Source organism: Carica papaya, unplaced genomic scaffold (assembly GCF_054855325.1).
Source record: "Carica papaya isolate Zhongbai unplaced genomic scaffold, ASM5485532v1 h2tg000034l, whole genome shotgun sequence".
In the NCBI taxonomy this organism is placed as follows: Eukaryota; Viridiplantae; Streptophyta; class Magnoliopsida; order Brassicales; family Caricaceae; genus Carica; species Carica papaya.
The window spans coordinates 157,216-180,465 of NW_028277155.1; the positions used below are offsets into that span (position 1 = coordinate 157,216).

A 23,250-nucleotide genomic window follows, 5' to 3' on the forward strand; every position below is an offset into this window, starting at 1 on the left:
GTAAATTGACCTAGAATTAAATAAAATTAAAACAATTAAAAATCAACAAAATTCATGAATTACGATAAATAATATGCAGATTAAATTAAATGAGTTCAATGTGGCTTAAAAGTCTGAATAAATAGGATTTTTCAAATTAATTAAGCACAATGTTGGACGGGATATTACATAGTGAGTTGAAGGTGAAGAGATGGGGATTGATGGAGTGTATTATATAGTGCTTAAGGACAACCACAAGATAAGTGTGGGAGAGTTTGATAGTACCTAAAAACAACATCATTATCACCAACTTTTGAGTTGTTAAATTGATGGTATATTATCTAATCCGAGTTATTTTTTATGTTTTGTTGCAGGATAAGATATAAGGATGAAAAGAGAAAAAATAACATGAAAAGAGGAAGAGTTCGTAAAAAGAGTCATCAGCCATAAACAAGCCTTGGGCAAGACTTGGGTCCTGCCCCAGACAACTTAGCCTTGGGCAAGGTTAAGAGTCACGTACAAGAGCAGATTTAAATTAAAACAAGCACTTTTTAAATCTGAAAAAAGATATCATTCAAGCTAAGATCTGGGGCCGAAAATCAAGGAAACATATTCTGGAAGGCTCATGATAAGCCAAAAATTAAGAAAAATAATCCTAATCAACAAAAAAAAACCCTAATTCCTTTTCTATAAAGAAGGTGGCTCCCAAGCAGATCCATCACCTCTCTCCTCTCCAACGCTGCACACAACAGCTCATGCTGTCTTTGCAATTTTTCTTCTTCATCTTTTTTCTTCTCTTTACTCTCCAAAAACTCTTTTGTATTGAAAAGTCCACCATGAGTGGCTAACTCACTTTCTTTTCCTAGTTGATAGATCTAGTAAACTCTAACAATATATTTGTGAGGTCTAATCGAATTATTTGGGTTTTATTTAAGAGTTAGTATTTATTTACTTCCTGCACCTATATATATATATTTGTTGGTTCGAATTCGTTTAAACAAGGTCCGTCATATGAGAAGAACAAATGTAGGCAGCTAGTCGAACCTCTCAAATCCGTAATTATTTAAGTGGTTCTGGCACCGAGTAATGACTAGTAACGCACTGGAGAAGGTGAGTAATCTAGTTGACCAGTTCACGCTTGAATCAGGTCCTTTTACAGCTCAAAATCGTTGACAAGTTAAATCCTATGGACATTCTCAGGACTGTTTGGCAGTGAAGAACTAATAAATGAATGTTTCTTGGTTAGTTTAAGATTAAGGAATGATTGATTGTTGGAACATTTTCGATAACTATAACTGATTTACTATATTTTGGGTGAAATGAATCCTTGCATGTATGATCAATTACAATGCTAGAGCTTGTTATTTCATCAACTAAGAATTTTTTTTATAATTATTTTAGGTTTTAATTTACAGCTAAGAGTTTGTTTAATATTATTATGCTCAGTGTTCATTTTATATTTTGTGTATTGGATTTTATAAACCCCCCTTTTGTTTGTTTTTTATTCATCGATTAAGAAAGAAAATTGGTTTTCAAGTCTCTGTAGATTCGAGCCTTCTTACCACTGCTACAATATTATTTTATTGGTTAATTAAGAATTTATTTTTAGTGGGTTCGGCTCCTATCAACAATTGTTCCCAAAAATCAAAATGTTGTCTAAGCCAAAAGTAGATCAAGTACCTAAGCCACCTAATATTAACAGAAAAAGTAAAAACATACCCCTTTAAAATCATAGCTGTAATTTCATAGCCTTGTTTAAAATATCTCAAACACAATTATTAAGTAACCTTGGCCATGTTATCATTGGGGGTCTTATCAAAGACCGCCTGGGTTTGTGAGTGAGTGGTTTCATGAATAAACCCACCCATGATTTTTGAACCCCATGGTATTTCTCAAGGTGTGAGTCTTACGTGGAGTCATGATATTTGTAAGCCTTTTGTAGAAATTGATTCCCTCTTTGTAAAGTAACTTTTTGACCAGATCAACACCCACATAATCTGTCTACTAATATGGAGTAACAATTGAGAGACATGTTCTCATCCGGCAACAATGGCTAATGAGACTCCAATGGGTTTCACTATGTTACCTTCTCTCAAAGAGCTCCATCAGTTATTATATTTATAATAGTGTGACATTGTTTGAAGTCGCTTAGTTCCTCTCTAGGCTTTCTGTTGTTTTCGTTCCTCTTTTTTGTAGCCAAAAATATATGATCAACTTTGTTTTTAATTGGTTTTAAATGATGTTTACTTTCATTGTACTTATAACTGTATTTAAAAAATGATTTAATTTTTGTAATCTACGTAAGTGTGCTTATGGAACACCCACATGGGTAAATGTGAATTTGAAAAATTAAACCGTAAGTTTAAAAAAAAAAGCACTTGAACTACAAATAATCAAATGGTATATACATAAAATGATTTATTTATTTTTTTTCTAATTTCTATTGCATTAGTAATTGTGGATATTATCATGAATTAGATAAGCTCTAAGAAGACAACATTACGACTGACAAGCAGGCTGCTGCAGGAAGCAGAGCTCGTAGGTTGACATGAATGCTTATCATGGTCAAAGTCAATCAAATTCATGCATATTTTACATCTGGCTTAAAAAGTTCTAGCAAATTCTATTTGAAATTTCACAGCATCCAAACAAGCTGCCTTGGTCTGTACACATTTAAATATAAATACCCTACCACGTCCATAAACTCATCACTTAATTTAAAGTTATAGAAGGAAAAGTAAGAGAAAGAAACCAAAGAGATCGGAAATGGCAACCATATGCAAAGGTACGTTTCTCTTTTTAAATTAGTTTATTTATTAATACAATTAATAGGATTAATTATAATTTGAGTTAATTACTAGACTAACTAAATACAATGTGTGTGTATCTATATATAATATATATATATATATGTATATATATAATGGGGTACAGGTAAAAATTCATGGCCAGAACTCGTTGGAAAAAACGGAGATGAAGCAGCGGAGATCATAAAGAGAGAAAATCCTAACATCGTTGATGCCATTGTGGTGTTGGATGGAAGTGGAGTGATTGGGGACTTCAGATGCAATAGGGTTTGGGTTTTGGTCAACGACTGCAGGATTGTTACTGTAGTTCCTACAATAGGCTAAAAATGTTCAATCGGGTTTGTAGTTTTATTTTCTTAATTAATATATATTTATGTCTAGGGTTATAAATAATATTATTGTAATAAAATAATAAATAAATAAATAATATATTTAAATTTATTTATCTTCTATTTAAACGTATCTTTTTAAAAAATTAAAAAAATAAAAAATAAAAAACTATTTTGGACACATATTATTCAACTTCACATGTTTTAGTATTTTTTATTTTATATTTCTTTTTCAAATATCTTGAGCATAATACTGATGTTAAAGTTAGAAAACTGGCTTACTTTTCTTTGAAATTCACATGAATTTATAGTTGACAAAAAAAAAGTTTGTGAAAATCTTGCTCGGGCCTTTTTTTTTAAAATGAATTCATGTCTGTGCAGCATATTATTGTAGGACTTTAAATTTCATACTTAAACATGAGGATAATAATAATTAAGATAAATGATTCTCTTTGCAATCAGGTAATAAGATTATGGATTGTCTTTTGCACTTTCTTCCATAATAAAAATTGACATCTTATTTGATACTAAAAATTTTTTTATTTTTTTGTCCAACATAAGCAAATTAGATTCAAAAAGTTCAATTAAGTTGGTGCCCCCTTCTGATTTGTTTATTTCGAAGCAACAAGGGATGTATATTATATGATAATATTGGTTTATCACTTGGTTTATCATCTTAACAAAACTAAATTAACATCATTTTCTTCAACAATTTCAGTAATTAACTCTGGAGTTAGACAATATTATCATGTATATATTACCTAAAGTTAAGCATTTTTACTGGCATGTTATGTAAAATATTCTTCCTCCAACATAGTGGAGAATTATGTATTTTTTTACCTTATAGATTCAATATATGGGGAAGACACGGAAACATTATATGCATTATGTGCTTATCAAGTAAGTGTGGTATCTAAACCCTATTTATTTAGAAATTATTGAGAAATATTTTTTTAAAAGTAAAAAATATATATATTCATCAATCAAAAGATATACATACACCAATTACAATACAACATAGATAACTTCCTTAGGAAGACATATATGGAAGTGTAGTTCGACTCAAAACTACAACCTTGTGTAGAAAAAAGAGACATATTAATTCTTAAGTTAAGTAGTGGTAATAAACTATTGATAAATATGAGAGGACAAATTGATGATTGGCTAGTCTACTTTCTTTCATAAGATTGCATTGATTTCAAAAATTAGGAATTATGATCAATAGGGTAATTTGGTCTCTCAACCCATTGGTTTTCTAAGATTTCAAGAGGGAACTTACTAACATCATCCTAATGTTAAGAGCTTAGCCTAGTGGCAGGAACAAATTCAAGGGATAGTTTTTTATTAAGATTTCTGAATGTTTTTGTAATTTTTGTTCTGTTATATATTAGTGTACCAAGTAGTACAAATCACAATTGTATTGTCATGTGCATGAATATTATTGTTATCTCTTTTTCTTGATCAGTTGAGGTAATAGTATTTAAGGATATCAATGCCTACTGAAATCATTGAGAAATATTGAAATATTTTCATTATCCTTCCCTTACTTTTCTTATGTCCTCTCACTTTATTGCTCTACCTTCTTTAGTCTCTCTCTTATTCTTCCTTGGTCACCTTAATATTTTTTGTGTGACTATTAAAATTCATGAGCTAGAATCCTAATAAACTAGTATTAAAGTTTAACAAACCTACGGAGATCGCTTATTCCACTGTTAAGTAGTTAAGAATAAAGACGGATCTATCTTGACTGAGTACCCAATGAATTAACCTAATGGAGGAGTCTTGAAATGGCATGAGCAAAGGCAACAGAACCCATGACACATTATGAAATTGTAGATTCCAAGTTAGAGGAAAGGTTGGATGTCAAATTCTTTGTAAAGTTAGATTCTAAGTTTGCTGATAATAATGTCTAACTTCAACTCGCCATGATCAGCACCTTGAAAATATTACTTAGTAACTCGCAATCCACCTACTAAAACCCCTCATTGTTCCACTTCTCAAGTTGTCCTCTAAACTAACAAATCATAGAGGCTCCACATTTTTCTCTACAAACTTAGCTATCTCTATTAGCATCTAATTAATTCTCACACGAACCTCCAAATCCAACTTACCAATTACAAGCTAAGTGTATTATCCCTACCTACGAGTGATGGAGACCAGTGCTTGCAACTAGTCAGTTTTTGTACCTTAACGCTTACGTATCAATACCCTCCAAAAGTCAACATACCATTTGTCAATGGAGAAAACTCATGGCCTTGGATTAAAAAGTGTCAACATTATTTTTCAAGTTTACATAGTGCTCAAGAGATAGAACGTAGGAACAACCATTCTCTATACAGGGGATAAACTAATGTGTGGTATTAAGGTTGGCTCACGTAGTATGAAAACATGAACTAGGGCGATTACAAAGAAGAAATATATAGTAGGTTCAAATATCACAACCTAACAGACACAATAAAGAATTTAAAAAGTTGAAGCAAGAGAACAACTTGTCCAAATATTAGGAGAGGTTCAAGGGATAGAGGTTAATGGGTGGCTTTATGAATAAACTAGGCACCAACCATCCGATGAATATTGAAGCCTATGGTGTTTTTCAAGGTGCAAGGCTTACTTGGAGACATGATATTCATAAGATTTTGTAGAAATTGACTTCCTCTATGTTAAATAGTTTCTTCACCGATCAACACCCGCATAATATGTCTACTAATGTGAAAAAGCAATTGAGAGACATGTTCTCATTGTCGGCAACACTGGATCATGGGACTCCTATGGGTTTCGCTATGTTACCTTATGCTTTCAAAGAGCTCAATTAGGTGTTATACTTAGACTAGTTTGACATTGCTTGGAGTCGCTTCGTTCTTCTTTATGTTTTATGTTGTTTTTTTTCCTCTTGTTTGTAGCAAAAAAATGGCCATCTTTGTTTTTAATTGGTTTTAAATAATTTTTAACTCTCTTTTTAATAGTAATTATCTTTATAAAATGATCTAACTTTTGTGATGTACATGAATTTGCTTATGAACACCCAGTGCTTAAATGTAAATTCGAAAAACTAAATCTCATGGTGTTAATTAAAAAAAACACTTAAAACTATAAATAATCAAACGACATATACATAAAATGATTTTTTTTTTTGTAATTTATATTGAATTAATAATTGTGGATATTATCATGAATTTGATAAGTTCTAAGAAGACAACATTAAGACGACAAGCAGGCTGCTGCAAGAAGCAGAACTCGTGGGTTGACATGGATGCTTATCATGGTCGAAGTCAAATTAATGCATGTTTTACGTCTGGCTTAAAAAATTCAATCAAATAGAATTTGAAAGTTTCCCAGAATCCAAAGAAGCCGCCTCAGTCTTATATATAAATATAAATACCCTGCGACGTCCATAAACACATCAGTTAATTTAAAGTTATAGAAGGAAAACAAAGAGAAAGAAACCAAAGAGATCAGAAATGGCAACCATATGCAAAGGTACCTTTTTCTTTTCAAATTAGTATATTTGTTAATACAATTAAGTAGGATTGGTTATAATTTGAGTTAATTACTAGACTAACTAAATATAATGTGTCCATATGTATATATATATATATGTATATATATAATGGGGTGCAGGTAAGAATTCGTGGCCAGAACTTGTTGGGAAAAACGGAGATGAAGCAGCGGAAATCATAAAGAGAGAAAATCCTAACATTGTTGATGTCATTGTGATTTTGGAAGGAACTGCAGTGATTGAGAACTTTAGGTGCGATAGGGTTTGGGTTAGGGTCAACGAGTGCAGGATTGTTACTGAAGTTCCTACAATAGGCTAAAATTGTTCTGATTGCGTTTGTAATTTTATTTTCTTAATTAATATATATATATATGTCTATAAATATAATATTGTAATACTCTCAAAATACTATAATAGAATAATAAATAAATAAATAAATAATATATTTAAATTTATTTATTTTCTATTTAAGCATATCTCTTCTTTAAAAGAACATTTTGCATAAATGTTATTCTAACTTTACATTTTTTAATATTTTTTATTTATAATATACTTTTTCTTTAAATATCTTGAGCATCATACAGAGGTTGAAGTTAGAGAACTAGCTGATGTTTCTTGGAGATTCACGTGAATATAATAATTGTGAAAATCCTACTCAGGATTTCTTCTTTTTTTTTTTTTAACATAAATTTATGGCTATGCAGCATATTATTGTAGAACATCAAAATTTATGGCCAAGAAAATCTGACCCTTATCATATTGAATTGCTTGTCTGTTAAAAAATGAGGAGATTATGTGGAAACAAAGGACTTAAATTTCATGCTCAAACATTTGGATAATAATAATTAAGATAAATGATTCTCTTTGCAATCAGGTAATAAGATTATGGATCGCCTTTTGCACTTTATTCTATTGGTAAAAATCAACGACTTGTTTGATACTAAGACAGTTTGATAGAAATTTTTTATCACAAAAAAAGTTGGTGCCCCCTTCAGATATGTTTGTTTGGAAGCAATAAGGGATGTATATTATATGAAAATATTGGTTTATCACTTGCCTTATTATCTTAACAAAACTAGATTAACATCATTTTCTTCAATAATTTCAACAATTAATTCTGGAGTCAAAAAAATATGCATATATTACCTAAAGTTAAGTGTTTTTACTGATATGTCATATGCAAAATATCCTTCCTCCAACATAGTGGAGAATTATATCTTTTTTACCTTATAGATTCAATATATGTGAAAGACATGGAAACATTTTTGCATCATGTGCTTGTCAAATAAGTGTGGTATCTAAACCCTCTTTATTAAAAATCATTGAGAAACATTTTAAAAATAAAAAATAAAAAATATATACATTCATCAATCAAAGAATATACATACACCAATTATAATACTTCATAGATAACTTCTTTATGAAAATACATATGGGAGCACAGTTCGACTCGAAACTACAATCTTATATAGAAGAAGGGACATACTAACTATTAAGTTAAGTAGTAGTAATAAACTATTCACAAATATGATAGGACAAACTGACGATTGATTAGTCTACTTTCTTTTATATGATTGTATTGGTTTTAAAAATTAAGAATTATGATCACTTTGGTAATTTGGTGGTCTCTCAACTAGTTGGTTTTCCAAGATTTCAATAGGGAACTCATTGACATTATCCTAATGTTAAGAGCTTAGCCTAGTAATAGGAACAAATTCAAAGGGTAGGTTTCAATTAAGATTTTCGAATGTTTCTACAATTTCTGTTTTATTATACACTGGTGTACTAGAAAGTACATATCACAATTGTATTGTCTTGTGCATGAATACTACCGTTACCTCATTTCTTAATTGGTTGAGGTAATAGTATTCAAGGATACAGATGCCTACTGAAATCAATGAGAAATATTATAATATTTTCATTATTCTTTCCCTATTTTTTATGTTATCTCACTCTATAGCTCTACTTTCTTTAGTCTCTCTCTCATTTTTCCTTGTTCTCCCTAATATTTTTTTGTGGCTATTAAATTTCATGAGCCAGAATCCTGATAAACTAATATTAGAGTTTGACAAACCTATGAAGATCATTTCTTCCATTGTCAAGTGATTAAGAACAAAGGAGAATCTATCTTGACAAGTACCCGATGAGTTAACCTAATGCAGGAGTCTTGGATAGACATGAGCAGAGGCTCCAAAACTCTATGATTGACTATGAAATTGTAGATTCCAAGTTGGAGGAAGTGTTGGATGTCAAATTTGATGCAAATTTGGATGCTAAGTTTGTTTATAACAATGTCTAACTTTAACTCGCCATGATCAGAACCCTTACTAAAAACCCTCATTGCTCCACTTTTCAAGTTGTCCTTTAAACCAACAAATCATAAAGGCTCCATATTTTTCTCCACAAACTTAGCTATCTCTACTAGCATCTCACTAGTTCTTACACTAACCTCCAAGTCTGCCTTATGGACTATACGCTAAGTGTATTATCCCTACCCCACAAGTGATGGAGATCAATGCTTACAGCCAGTCACTTTTTGTACCTTAATGCTTACAAATCAACACCCTGCAAAAGTCATCATATCCTTCTTTAATGTAGAAAACCCCTAGGTTTGGATTAAAAGGTGCCAACATTATTTTTCAAATTTACATAGTGCTTAAGGGATAGAACATGATAACAACCATTCTCTATCTGGATATAAACTAGTGAGTGGTATTAAGGTTGGCTCATGCAACATGGAGACATGAACTAGCGCGATTTCGAAAAAGAAATTTATCTGTAGGTCCGGATATCACAACCTAGCAAATATAATGAAAGAGCTTTAAAAGTTGAAGCAAGAGAACAACTTGCCCAAATACTAGGAGCTATTCAAGGGATAAAGGTTAATGAGGAGCTTCATGAATAAACTAGGCACCAGCCATTCGATGATTATTGAAGCCTGTGGTGTTTTTCAAGGTGCGAGGCTTATTTGGAGACATGACATTCATAAGCTTTTTGTAGAAATTGACTTCCTCTATGTTAAATAGCTTCTTCACTATATCAACACCCACATAATATGTCTGCTAATGTGGAGAAGCAATTGAGAGACATGTTCTCATTGCCTGGCAACACTGGCTCATGGGACTCCTATGGGTTTCACTACGTTACTTTATGCTCTTAAAGAGCTCAATCAGGTATTATACTTAGATTAGCGTGATATTGTTTAGAGTTGTTTAGTTCTTCTCTATGTTTTTTGTTGTTTTTTTTCTCCTTTTTGCAGCAAAAAAAATGACCAACTTTGTTTTTATTTGGTTTTAAATTATTTTAACTTTCGTTTTACTTGTAATTACTTTTAAAAAATGATCTAATTTTCGTAATATTTATGAGCGTGCTTATGGAACACCCACGTGGTTAATGTGAATTTGAAAAATTAAACCACACCATATTAATTAAAAAAAAAAAAAAAAAAACTTAAATTATAAATAGTCAAATGGTATAAACAGAAAATGATTTTTCTGTAATTCATATTGAATTAATAATTGTGGATATTGACATGAATTAGATAAGTACTAAGAAGACAACATTAAGACGACAAGCCGGCTGCCGCAAGAAGCAGAGCTCGTGGGTTGACATGGATGCTTATCATGGTTGAAGTCAAATTAATGCATATTTTACATCTGGCTTAAAAAATTCAAGCAAAGTGAATTTGAAATTTCCCAGCATCCAAATAGGCGGCCTCAGTCTATATACAGATATAAACAGCCCACGATGTCCATAAACTCATCACTTGATTTAAAGTTATAGAAGGAAAAATAAGAGAAAGAAACCAACGGGATCAGAAATGGCAACCACATGCAAAGGTAGCTTTTTCTTTTTGGAATTAGTTTATTTGTTAATACAATTAATAGCATTAATTATAATTTGAGTTAATTACTAGACTAACTAGATATAATGTGTGTATATATATATATATATATATGTATGTATATATATAATGGAGTACAGGTAAGAATTCATGGCCAGAACTTGTTGGAAAAAACGGAGATGAAGCAGCAGAAATCATAAAGAGAGAAAATCCAAACATTGTTGATGCCATTGTGATTCCGGAAAGAGCTGCAGTAATTCTGAACTTCAGCTGCGAGAGGGTTTGGATTAGGGTCAACGAGTGCAAGATTGTTACTAAAGTTCCTACAATAGGCTGAAATTGTTCAATTTCGTCTGTAATTTTATTTTCTTAATTAATGTATATTTATTATGTCTATGTTTATGAATAATAATATTATGATATCTCTCACAATACCATTGGCTGGTTTTCGAACTGACCATTTAATTTCTGTAATCAAATAATAAATAAATAAATAAATCATACATCTATATTTATTTATCTTCTAATACAAGCATGACTCCATTTTTTTTTTTTTATTTAAGAAAAATATTTTGGATAAGACTGGGCCTTTCCTAAAAAGTCAGTTTCCAGCATTTGACCTTAGAGAACAAAATTCTACATGAAGGGAAGGGAATAAGCTCAAAGTGTAGTTTTCTTTTTAGGGTTTCAGAATTTTTCTTTTTAGTCTTCTTGTTTTTGCAGTTTTTTATTCTGTTATGCACTGGTAGCAGAGGTTGCAGCTATATTCTCATCTGTAGAAATATTACCAACGAATCAAATCAGATTGTTCTATTTCTCAATCTTTTTTACTTGCTCCTATAGAATCAAGGAGGAAAAATTGGGAAAAAAAAAAAAATCAGTCATTCACAATTATTAATGAAGGATTCCTCGAGAGATGTTAAGAATCAGTAATCAATTTTAAAAATCAAATGGGTTCGATCTTATGCATGCGCAAGAAAGGTAATCAAAAAAGAAAAAAAAAAATTTTTATTTTATTTTTATCACTTAGGAGCCCAATTAAATGAATGAGACGTATCATAGTATTTCCATTATTCCTCCCCTACTTTTCCTCTCTTCTCTCCCTCTTTATCTCTCTACCTTCTCCTCTCTCTCACTCTGTTCTCCCCATTTATTTCTGGCGTGGCTGTTAAAATCCATGAGCCAGAATAATCCTAACACCAGATTAGCCAACAAATACTGTAGGAATACAGGGCAATACTCTCCTAGTCAACCCTCATTTCTACCCAAGTGGTATTGTTTGGCTGACACGTCATGTGGTTAGATATGGATAATTTTCAATTAAGATTCTTGGAAACTAAGCAAAGAACGCAAGGTTTTGCGCTCAGCAAGTAGGCACATTTACAAGCCAACTTCTGCCACAATAGAAGATACTGAAAATATTTATGGTCTGTATCTAAGCCAAATCATAATTTACTCATGGGTTTCTAGATGAATGTGATGCAAAAAAAGTTATTCATGACATCAATTATGCCCTAGAACTGCAAAAATAAAAAATAAAATAAAAAAAAAGAAAAAAACAATATATTTCTTATTGTATTCACTCATGCAAATAAGAATCTTAAACACAAATCTTTTAAGGTAGAAACAGAGTGTATAACAGTATCCTAAACACAGCCAATGCCCTCTTACCCATTACCAAAAGAAAAGCTGACAAACTCCAAGGTCCGTGTAAAATTGACAGATTGTAGAAAGTAAAATAATCCGGAGCCTGCAAATAAGCATCCATTGGTTACAAGAACAAGCACCTGTAATATCAGTATCTGCATTCAGAAATATTATATCAACAAAACCATTATCAGGCTTGAACTGATTTGCAAGGCTATGATTTGACACGGTCTCCTTAAACAAGAAGAGACACTCCTTTGTACAGAAATAGTTCATAGCATTGGGCAATAAAAAACAAACAGAATGCTATCAGTTACAATTTTAGCTGCCCCCTTAACATTTGAAGCCACCACATACAAGGAACCATACTATGAGGATCATAACAAGGATTGCTCCTCCTACCATCAGCTTCATTTGAAGATTCTGCAGCCACATCTTCCGCCGTAACTGCCTACCTTGCCTCTGGAAGCTGTCAGCCTAAATGAAAAAATAGCATGTGAAAAATAGCAAAAATAAATTAAAAAAGCTGCCAGATTCTGTTTCGACCTGCATGAAGAGCAAGAGAACAAGGTACCTGAAATTGTAGGTTTTCTGTCTTGTCCACTAGAAGTTCGATTCTTTCCCCACGATCCAGGACCTATATTAAAGCAAGGATAGCATGTTATATGAGTTCATAAACAGATTTCCATAATGTTCAAGGAGAGCAGCAGAAGTATAGTTTGTTATTTCTTTCCAATGCATGCTTTAAAATATATCTCATTACAAGAAGGCAACAAACTTCTTAAGTGAAAATGAACTCTCAAGAGTAAATTTAAAGCCTCCTGCTGGTATTGCTGGACCCTAAAACTGGAGAAGTATCTTAAATCAATTGTTAAGGATATTGAAAGAATGTAGCAATTTATTTCATATTCAAAAGGAGCTTAACTCAAACTTTCCAGCATCCATGTGTATTAACTATTACATTGCTTCGAAGTTCACCAAAAAACAAGTTTGGTTTTTGTTTTCCAGAACCCTTCAACTGTCACATCCTCTTCTTACCCTCTCCTGTACTTTCCTGGTGTTTTTTCAGGTTTAAATGTAAAAGACTCTAAAAATTAAATTCAGATACAATTACAATATTCAAAGACGAAATAAGCGTAAAAGTGCATCTAGATCCCCTACTTGCTTGAATGTTTTAATTCTCAGCTAGGAAATACTGTTTTTGAAAAGTTACCACCACTTAATTAAGAAATCTTAGCCCAACTATCAGATCTCACCTTTAGAAATCAGGTCAAACTTACAGGCTCAATCTCTCTTTGAGCATGAGGTGCATCTCTCACAACGATTGTTTTAGTAAAACTATGTCTTTCTATTAACTTTGTTCATAATTTATCACCATTGTTAAACACAAATGTGTCCCTCAAACAAGATGGTAAGACCTCAGTTTTGTTCATGTAATAAAATAAAGTAAAAACTCCTTTGGGTTTTGAAATAACAATATACGTATACACATATATTTTGTTAACTGAAGAAAATCACGTAAGAACCTTTCAATTTTAAATGAGAGTATGTGTATATATATAGAGTAAAAAGGAATCCACTTCTTATAACATACCTGTTAAATTTGCCAAAAAAATTGTTAACATTTTAATATTATAGTTGCTGAGTTTGGAAAAACTTACCCACCTTTGTTCAAAATGGTAAATTCCAGGGAATAACAATAGGAATACAATAGAAATTGGATAAAAGTTGGATGAAGATATTGAAATCCATAGAGGATTTCAATATAAAAGTAGAACTGATTCAATTGTAAAGCAAATATGAAAATTACAATCCAAACCTCTATATAAGTAATTAAGATCAAGGAATAGAGTTGAATATTATAGGAATTAGACCAAATAATGCTGGCACCAGATTAAGGTTACCCTAATTTGAATTCATTTATCTTGGTTGATCATTCACTAATCAACATGCTCTATCATAGAAATGATGTTTTTGCAACATTTAAACTGCAAGAAAATAAGGAATGTAGCGTCTGAAACTCATCCCATCAAACTAATCACATTTCCAGATCTCCCCATAGTTCTCAAGCATCTCTCAGCATAATAGCATAATGTTATAAAATTGGACTAGTGTATTTGTTTGGCTTTGGTTTTTTCTTTTTCCTCAGTTTTTATGTTTTTATTCTGGCTTTGGCAATTGAATTGCAAACCTCAGGCTTGTCTTGCCCACTAACAAATATGATAACCACAGAGACAAAGAGCTTGTGGTTACTTCTTTGGCCATTGTTGAGCTTCTGAATTCTATTATGTCTTCCATAAACCTTCTAAATGGATCTGACAAATTCAGCTAAAAATTATATTCTATGGCCAGCATATGGAATAAGGTTAAATGAGTTTTATTTATTAGATAAGGACCTAACATCACACCAGGATCTTAAACACACTTGAAAATCTCATACTGTTGAGATCCTAAAAAATCATGAATAGTTACAATAGTTGATAACAACTCTCACGTACTCGAATAGTCATGGTTGATCGGATTCTCATGTACTCTTTTGTGTCCATAAATAATAATTGTAAATCAAAACGAAGATACGTAATTTTTGAAGAATAAAATCTCAGTTTATTATTCTCTCTAAACTTTATATCCCTCTCTCTCTTCTCTTCTCTCTCTGTTATCTCTTCTCTCTATATATTTTTCTCTTTCTCTCTCTAACAACCTCTCTCTATATATATTTCTCTCTCTTTCTAAAACATTTTTCTTTCTCTCTCTATTTCTTTCTCCCTCTAAAATCTCCACTCTCTCTTTCTCACAAACTCTCTTCTTCTCTCTTCCCAACTTCCTCTCTTCTCTCTTTTCAGAATCTTCTTTTCTTCCCTAAAATTCAAATTCTGCACCAATATTTTCTTAAATTCAACTTCTGCCCCACTATTTCCTCAAATACAAATTTTGCCCCAATATTTTCTAAATTTTAGATTCTGCCCAACCTTTCAAATTTTCTCATAATCACCCCAAAATCATTCAAAGTTTAATATTTTTCTAAATTGAAGGTCCGGTGAATTACATGTCAAAACCAGATCCTAACAATTTAGTATCAGAGGCAGGTTCTAGATCCCAATGGGAGCCGATGATGGCCGACATTGCGAAATTTTCGATCAGATAGAGGAAAAACTCAATCTGATGATCCAGTTGTTGAGTGGTGACGTTACCTCTCTAGAGGACGCAAAACCAATGGCCTCTATTGCAGCTGTGCGCGAAGTGCAGAGTGGGACTCTTCTTTTCCCTATGGGGCATGACGAAGAAGATGAAACAAAAAGGGGTAAACTGGCTTTTAACAAGGCAAACCCTAAAACCGGTTCAATGACTAAATCAGTTGAAAAAACCCTAAAACTGTTGGTTCGAGCCGGACTAATTCAAAGACAATATGAGGCCAGACTAAACCCGTGTCAAACCGAATTAGTTTATTGAACCAAACCGATCAGACCCCAGTGGACCGAATCGAACCACTCAATCTCTCTGTCACTCATATTCCCTTGTTCTCTCTTGGTCTCTCACTGATGAAAACAAAACAGAAGAAGGAGAAGCGGAAGAAGAGGAAGTGGAAGAAGAAAAAACAGAAGAAAAATGAAAAAAAAAGTGGGAAAGGAAACAAAAGAAGCGAAAGAAGAAAAGATACAAAAGATCCACATGAAGTTCTTCGGTAGCACATTAAAATATATACATATATATAAATTAATAATATCTATATATAATCATAATAAATAGTAATAATATCCTTAGATAGCAAATGTTGGAAGCTGAATTTCAACCTTGGGGACAAGGTTGATATCCAAGGAGAAGAAATTGTTGAGATCCTAGAAAATCATGAATAATTGTAATGGTTGATAAGAATTCTCACGTACTCAAATAGTTGCAATGGTTGATAAAAATTCTCATGTAACCTTTCATGTTTATAAATAATAGTTGTAAATCAAATCTAAGGAATGTAATTTTTGTAGAATAAAATCTCAGTTTATTATTCTCTCTCTAAACTTTCTATCTCTCTTATCTCTTCTCTCTTCTCCCTGTTATCTCTTCTCTCTATAAATTTCTCTTTCTCTCTCTAAAAGCCTCTCTCTATATATATATTTCTCTCTTTCTCTCTCTAACAGTCTCTCTGTTTCTAAGACAATCTTTCTTTCTCCCTCTAAAATCTCCACTCTCTCTCTTACAAACTCTCCTCTCTCCCTGACTTCCTCTCTTCTCTCTTTTCAGAATCTTCTTTTCTTCCCTAAAATTCAAATTCTGCACCAATATTTTCTTAAATTTAACTTCTGCCCCACTATTTCCTCAAATACAGATTCTGTCCCAATAGTTTCTCAATTTCAAATTCTGCCCCAACCTCTCAAATTTTCTCAGAATTACCCCAAAATCATTTAAATTTATATATTTTTAACTAACTAATTATTATATATATTATTACTTTAACTGAAAATTTAAATATATTATCATTTTTTTATTTTTAAAAATTATAAGGAAACATCAAATTCAATTTCATCTGAAGATAAATCAGGCTTATAGTCCTTGAGGACGAGCAGGGATCCTTTCAAATTCCATACTTCACGACTGCAGACTCTTTTCTTATCTTCCTCTTGATATATATATATATATATATATATATATAGGTAAACACTACGGACATCTCTTTTATTATATATGGTGTTCTTCCCTTGTTAATAGATATGGATAAGCTCTGTACAGTATAGGACAGGTAAGCTGCGTAAAACCTATGAACAGCCACCATTAATCAAAGTCAGAGCCATACTTTACAAATTAAAATTCATGAAATAATTTCCCACATCTCCACCGAGCCGCCTCATATGCTATATAAATACCCTACAACCTCAGGAACTCATCCTCACTTGTTCTATTGAATTTTACATATAAGAGAAACAAAAACAATTTAGAGAAAAAGGAATGGCGTCTGAATGCCCAGGTAAGTACGGATCAACTCTTCTTTTCATATATAAGGGTAATTAATTAGTGCACAATTATAAGAAATTATATACATATACATATATGTATGGGTGTTGCAGGTAAAAACTCATGGCCGGAACTTGTTGGGAAAAACGGAGATGAGGCAGGGGAAACCATAAAGAGAGAAAATCCAAATGTCTTGGAAGCCATCGTGTTGTTGGAAGGAACTCCGGTGATCAAGAATTTTAGCTGCAACAGGGTTTGGGTTTAGGTAAGCGATTGCAAGATTGTTACTCTAGTTCCTACTATAGGCTAACATTGCCCCACGTAATTTCATATAATAAATGTAATAATACATGGGCTAGTTTCTTGACTGATCTAGCTTCCATTGTAACCAAATAAATAAATAAGTAGTTTTTATTTAATTTTCAATAATTAGTAAATTCTCTTATGTTATTTTTCTTTAGATATTTATTTGAATAATTGGAAATAAATAAATGTGACTGATATTTTATGTGATTTAATAGTTTATTATATATTAATATTATATCCTATTTTCTAATTATATACAATTTGGATTTTAATTTGATTTAAAAATTTTATTTAATTTCAATGCAAATCAAATTTTGGAGGGTAATTAGAAACCAAACTAAATTAAACTATTTCGGTTTAGTTTTTCAATTGGGTTAAATTTTTTAGTTTGGACAAAATAACTTGTAATACCCAAATTAATTTTTTGTAATTTAAATTAATTTGTAAATGTAGTTTTTTTAATTTTTTATTTTAATTTAGTATAAAAATGAAAAAAATTTGAAAGAGAATGAAATTGAAAATAATTTTGAAAAAAAAACAAGTGAAATTTTGGATTTTGAGGGTATTTTTGAAAGAAAAATCGAAAACTATGGGTCAAAATGTAATTTAAAAAAGTTATACCACATAAGATGCCCGGTTAGTAGCTCTTACGAACCAGAACACGCCACGTGGCAACGGACACTGACATGGTGCCACACGGGAGGCCACGCGGGCGATCTGCGTGCCCGCGATCGAACCGTCCATATTCGCTCCCGCGTGCACAGACGACCTGGATGTGTTCTCTCCCTAAACGTGCTTGGACGGTCAGATTTAAATGCGATCAACGGTCCAGATCCACTTTTTATTTAAACGCGATTGGACGGTTCATATCAGATAGCGATGAACGGTCTAGATTCACTCCCTATTTAATTGCGATCAGACGTTTCAGATCAATCGCGATGGACGGCTCATATTAAAAGGGGACGAATATAAATAATCCTCTTCACACCAAATCCTAAGCCTAGCCGTCAGACACCCTCATCGGAGAAAAAGACCCAACCGCTGGAAAGGAGAACCACCACCATCCACCGCCGCGCCAGAGCCACTTCCGATCGCCAAAGAAGTAACAAAATTTCTTTTTGCTCAGAATTCAATTTTAAACACCCCCATGGCCATATCGGAGTAAAATGATCGACCAGTTGGCCAAAAACTACGGGCAAAGCCCGGCAGTGCCGCCGCAAAAAATTTCAAAAACCACCTCCGATAAGGCCCTTCCCGATTTCCGTTATGCAAAATTTTTTCACCGTTTTCTTCTCTACAGGTTGACCAAAGTAAAACACTCAACCGCAAAAGCGAGCTAGAGGAGCCGCCTCACCGAAGAGCCCTGCTGCTGGTGAGTTTTAATTTTTCAATTTTTTCGGCCAACTGAGGTCCCTTAATGTGTTTTCTCACAAGGATTGATGCAAAACTGACCAAAAATAGCCAACCTGAGGTGGACCACCATCGCGGGCAGCGGCGTCGTCGCCGAAGCACGGCGGAGCCACCGTGCTGGAATTTCAAAATTAGCCAAAAAAGGGTGCTGACACTGTTTTTGGATTTTTTGGGATATTTGTAGATACTTGTAGCGTGTTTTAATTTTCGAAGAAAAATTCAAGGAATCCGGGGACCGCGATAGGCACAGTCAATAAGTTTCATTTTTTAGGCATCGAATTGAGTAAGAATCTCTTACTCTATTCTCTGTTATGGAATTGAAGTTAAATTAATAATAATACGGTATTTTATACAATTTAAAAAATATTCATAATTAATTATGTGTTCGAAAATTATATATTATTGTTTCTGTTAATTATTTTTACGGTTTGAATGCATGATAGTATCTGATTGATCGATTTTACAGCTTTGAATGCATGTATTGTTTATTTTATGGGTTTACGGTTGAATTGGAAAAAAGAGAGATTAAAGAAAAACGGAAAATTGTGTGATTAAGTGAATGGATGAAGCGACAGCCTTACTGGATATCCTGAGAGATGGTAGACGAACTGGGCGCATAGAAAATCCTACCGTGAACGTTGCTTCATACCGGATGGGGTATCGAAGTTTGGTAATTTGACACTCATACCAGATAGGGTATGGGGACGACCCATTTCACCCTCACACTGGACGGAGCATTGAGGTTTAGTGGTTTGGGGCTCATATCGGACTGGGTATGGAGACGACCCGTTAATTTGAAATGTTAAAGGAAATGGTTCACGTGTTGTAGGAACATCCTTATAAACCCCCATGGATACTAATAGGTTGATAAAGGATAGAATTGTTATTCAAATCGATTGCATATGAAATCATTATTTGAGTTATGTTATTATTTCTATAAGTTGTTTTGTAAATCTCACTACGGTAAATAGATGGCAAAAGATTTTGTTTATGATAAATGAATTTGTTTAATTAAGAGCTCCATTAGTTGTTTTGATTTTTCTACCAACCTTCATTTCTATGTCGTTGAATAGCGTGATATTCTTACTGGGATAGCGTAGCTCATTTCTTATTTAACCATTTTAGATCAAGATGACCAGAATCCAGAGGCTGATCCATAAGAGAGTTGCGAGTAGCATACCAGTTTTATTTATTTTCCGTTTATTTCATTAATTTTTTGTATTTCCTTCAAAAGTGTAATTTATGTAGCACTATTTAGTACTTTATTTATTTTCCGTTTATTTCATTAATTTTTTGTATTTATTTCAAAAGTGTAATTTCTGTAGCATTATTTAGTACTTTAAGTTATTGTGTAAGAAATATAGACACTAACTAATTATTTCGTTTCCACACTTAATTTATGAATTATTTCTTTTAAAATTTCGGAACCGTTACATAACTTACAACCTACGCAACGCATTATTTACTTAAGGCACACATGAATATTACCTAAAGAAAACCAATAATATATTGACGTATAAATTAATGTCACTACAATGTATATAAATCTATTGAACTCAAGAATGGTCTTGCCCATAAATAACATCTTAATTTGTAATTAATTCCCTTCTTTAATGCATTTTTAAGTTTCTGATTTAAGAAAAAACACTTATATCCCACCTCATCAGCTATGTAAATCCATCAACTCATCTTCACTTGTTTTATTGAATTATAGAGAGAAAATGTCATCTGATTGCCCAAGTCAGTATGGATCAACCTTTTTTTCTCTCAATTTTATTTTAATAAAAGTGAATGATTAATTCTTATTTTCTAGTAATATCTTACTAATTGATACAATTGGTTCAATCTCGTAAAATTATTTCATAGAAATTTATTGATATATATATATATTTTATAATATTAAATAATCAGTATTCTTTCTGTTTTTATTGTAACAAAAAATTCAATTTTTGTGTAAAAAAGACCCCTATTATCTCTTTAGTTTATCACATATTTTATTAAGTAATCAAATTATTTAACCTAACATGTCCGGTTGACACCTAGACTAAACTCTTACAATTTTATTAGGAAAAAAAAAATGTAAAAAGTGAAGTCTCTTATTTTGTCAGTAATTTAATTTAGAAATATTACATGTGTATATATAAGTTAATGAATTAATGCATAGTTATAAGAAAATATACATATGTATATATGGGTGTTGCAGGTAAAAACTCATGGCCGGAGCTTGTAGGGAGAAACGGAGATGAGGCAGCGGAAATTATAAAGAGAGAAAATCCACTTGTGGCTGAAGCCACTGTGTTGCCGGAAGGAAATAAGGTGATCCTATATTTTGACTGCGGAAGGGTTTGGATTAGGGTCAACGCGTGCAACATTGTAACCGTAGTTCCTCATACAGGCTAATATTCTCTACCTGGATTTTTAATTAATTTTCTTAAGTTCAGAGTCGTCCTCATAATATTGTGATATTAATTTAATTCCTTATAATAAATAAATAAATATATAATGTGTCTTTATTTGAAATTAATTAAAATTTTTGTGAATCATTTCCATTTTCGAGAATACTCAATACAAAGGTAATTTTTGAGAAAATATTTTTAATATTGTGGGTTGAACATAAAATACCTCGAAACCTATGAGACTAATTTTTTATGACATAATATATATGTTAATATTAATTTATTTAATAATTAAAATTTGAATTTCTAAGAGATGTAATTAATAGAGGGTGTACATTTTAAATTAATCTATTATAGGGAACGTTACAAAAAAATATCTAGGAGATTGGATTAAATTTTTATTGGACCGAGCCCAAATGGAAATGGGCTAGATATGTGTTTAGATTTAATGAGGTATAGGAGACAAAAACAAAAAATGAAGGGATGCGAGGGATCTAAACCTGAGTTGGCCGACCCTAATAGAAAACCAGGCTAGGGAAGAGAGAGAAGCCCCTGGTGGGCTGAACGTTAAGAAAAAAAGAAATCATATATGTAGATATAGAAGACAGCTGAAGTTTGATCCAAATAATAGTGGGTCGAACCCATAGAAAAGATCTTTTAGAAAGAAAGATTTTGGTCTAATGAACCTGGTGAGGCCAAGTCCATAGCAAGCGTATAAGAAAAATTTAAAATACTAGTGGGCCAAATCTTCCTAAAATGGATTAGAAGTGAAAGGTTTTGGGTAGGTCGAAGGATGGGAAAGAAAATAAAACTTAGTTTGAGGTAATAAATATGAAATTAATTTTTTATAACATAATATATATGTTAATATTAGTTTGTTTGATGATTAAAATTTGAATTTCTATATTAAATTAATAATTTAATTAAGAGATGTAATTAATAGAGGGTGTATATATTAAATTATTACAAAAAAAATATCTATATAATTAATTTCTGAAACTAAAGAACCATTGTACATAAGCTATTCCAAAATTTTTTTTTTGTGCCCAATAAAATAAAATTGGATTGTTCCATCACTTTATTGGCACTTTTTGTTCTTACAGGACTACTTTTTATACTAACATTTTCACAAGATATAAATTCGTCACTCAAGTATAGACATCATATAATTGATGAAGAATTCTATCAAACTTGTGTCCATAAAGTTAGTGAGAGATGCAACATAGAAGTGTTAGAATACTTTTTTTTCCAAAAAAATTAGGTTAACATGAGTCGAGATTGTTGTTTGAAAATAAAAAATTCCGGGATAAATTATCACCATCTTGTGATGGATGTCGTTTTGTCAATAAAATAATTACAGGCATATGAACCTGTAGCTCACAAAAAAACAAGGAAGTATGGAATGCATATTGAATTACAGAAAGGAAACGCGTGCTCCAATCACTCTTGACAAACGAGTTATAATACATAATCATAGTTGATAATTTCTCCCACATATATCTATTTTTCTGGGCTATTAATGTTAATTTTAATTTGAAGCATATAAAGTATCGAGCTTTTAGCAAGGTATATGTATACTTACAAAGTTATATATTGATATATCCTTCATATATTATTTTATCAAAATATTTAAAAGTTATATATTGTAAAATAATTTAATTTCATCACATAGACCTGGTTAAATTATATGAATTCACAAAAAAATCAGTTGAAAATTAACATTCAAATAATAGGTTATGTATGATATTTCATGAGTTTTTATTAATATGAAAGAAGATTGAATTAGATCAAATAGGCCAAAAAAAAAAAAACAGACTATCTAAATTTATTTGGTTAAATTCAAATTAATTGTAAATATTTTTCCTTACATGAGTTTTAATTAAAAAATAATTAATAAATCTAATAAAAATAAAACTAAATAATAAATTTCATAAACAATAATTATTTATTTAATAGATCATTTATGGAATTAATAAGATAAAATAATAATCTAAGAATATATATACCTTAAAATCTCGGTCCATTTAATCGGGACGGAATGAAATAAAACTCTTTAGGACATCTAATTCCAAATTGAAAATTAAATCAAACT

General features: G+C 31.6%; 2 protein-coding genes and 1 long non-coding RNA gene across 3 annotated transcripts; 2 read left to right on the forward strand and 1 right to left on the reverse strand.

The window, feature by feature from the left end:
• Window positions 1-1,440: 1,440 nt before the first annotated feature.
• On the forward strand, window positions 1,441-3,227 carry LOC148239674 (proteinase inhibitor-like). Its single transcript, XM_088212213.1, has 2 exons — window positions 1,441-2,764; window positions 2,914-3,227. The coding sequence occupies exons 1-2, from the start codon at window positions 2,746-2,748 to the stop codon at window positions 3,108-3,110; spliced, it is 216 nt and encodes a 71-aa protein (XP_088068339.1). The 5' UTR covers window positions 1,441-2,745; the 3' UTR covers window positions 3,111-3,227.
• Window positions 3,228-6,435: 3,208 nt separating this feature from the next.
• LOC110810533 (proteinase inhibitor) lies at window positions 6,436-7,066 on the forward strand. Its single transcript, XM_022036756.2, has 2 exons — window positions 6,436-6,592; window positions 6,734-7,066. The coding sequence occupies exons 1-2, from the start codon at window positions 6,574-6,576 to the stop codon at window positions 6,928-6,930; spliced, it is 216 nt and encodes a 71-aa protein (XP_021892448.2). The 5' UTR covers window positions 6,436-6,573; the 3' UTR covers window positions 6,931-7,066.
• A 5,173-nt stretch (window positions 7,067-12,239) lies between these two features.
• LOC110810461 (uncharacterized) lies at window positions 12,240-13,826 on the reverse strand. Its single transcript, XR_015816667.1, has 2 exons — window positions 12,677-13,826; window positions 12,240-12,579 (listed from the first exon to the last, which is right to left on the reverse strand). It is a non-coding gene; the product is annotated as an uncharacterized LOC110810461 (long non-coding RNA).
• Window positions 13,827-23,250: the final 9,424 nt, after the last annotated feature.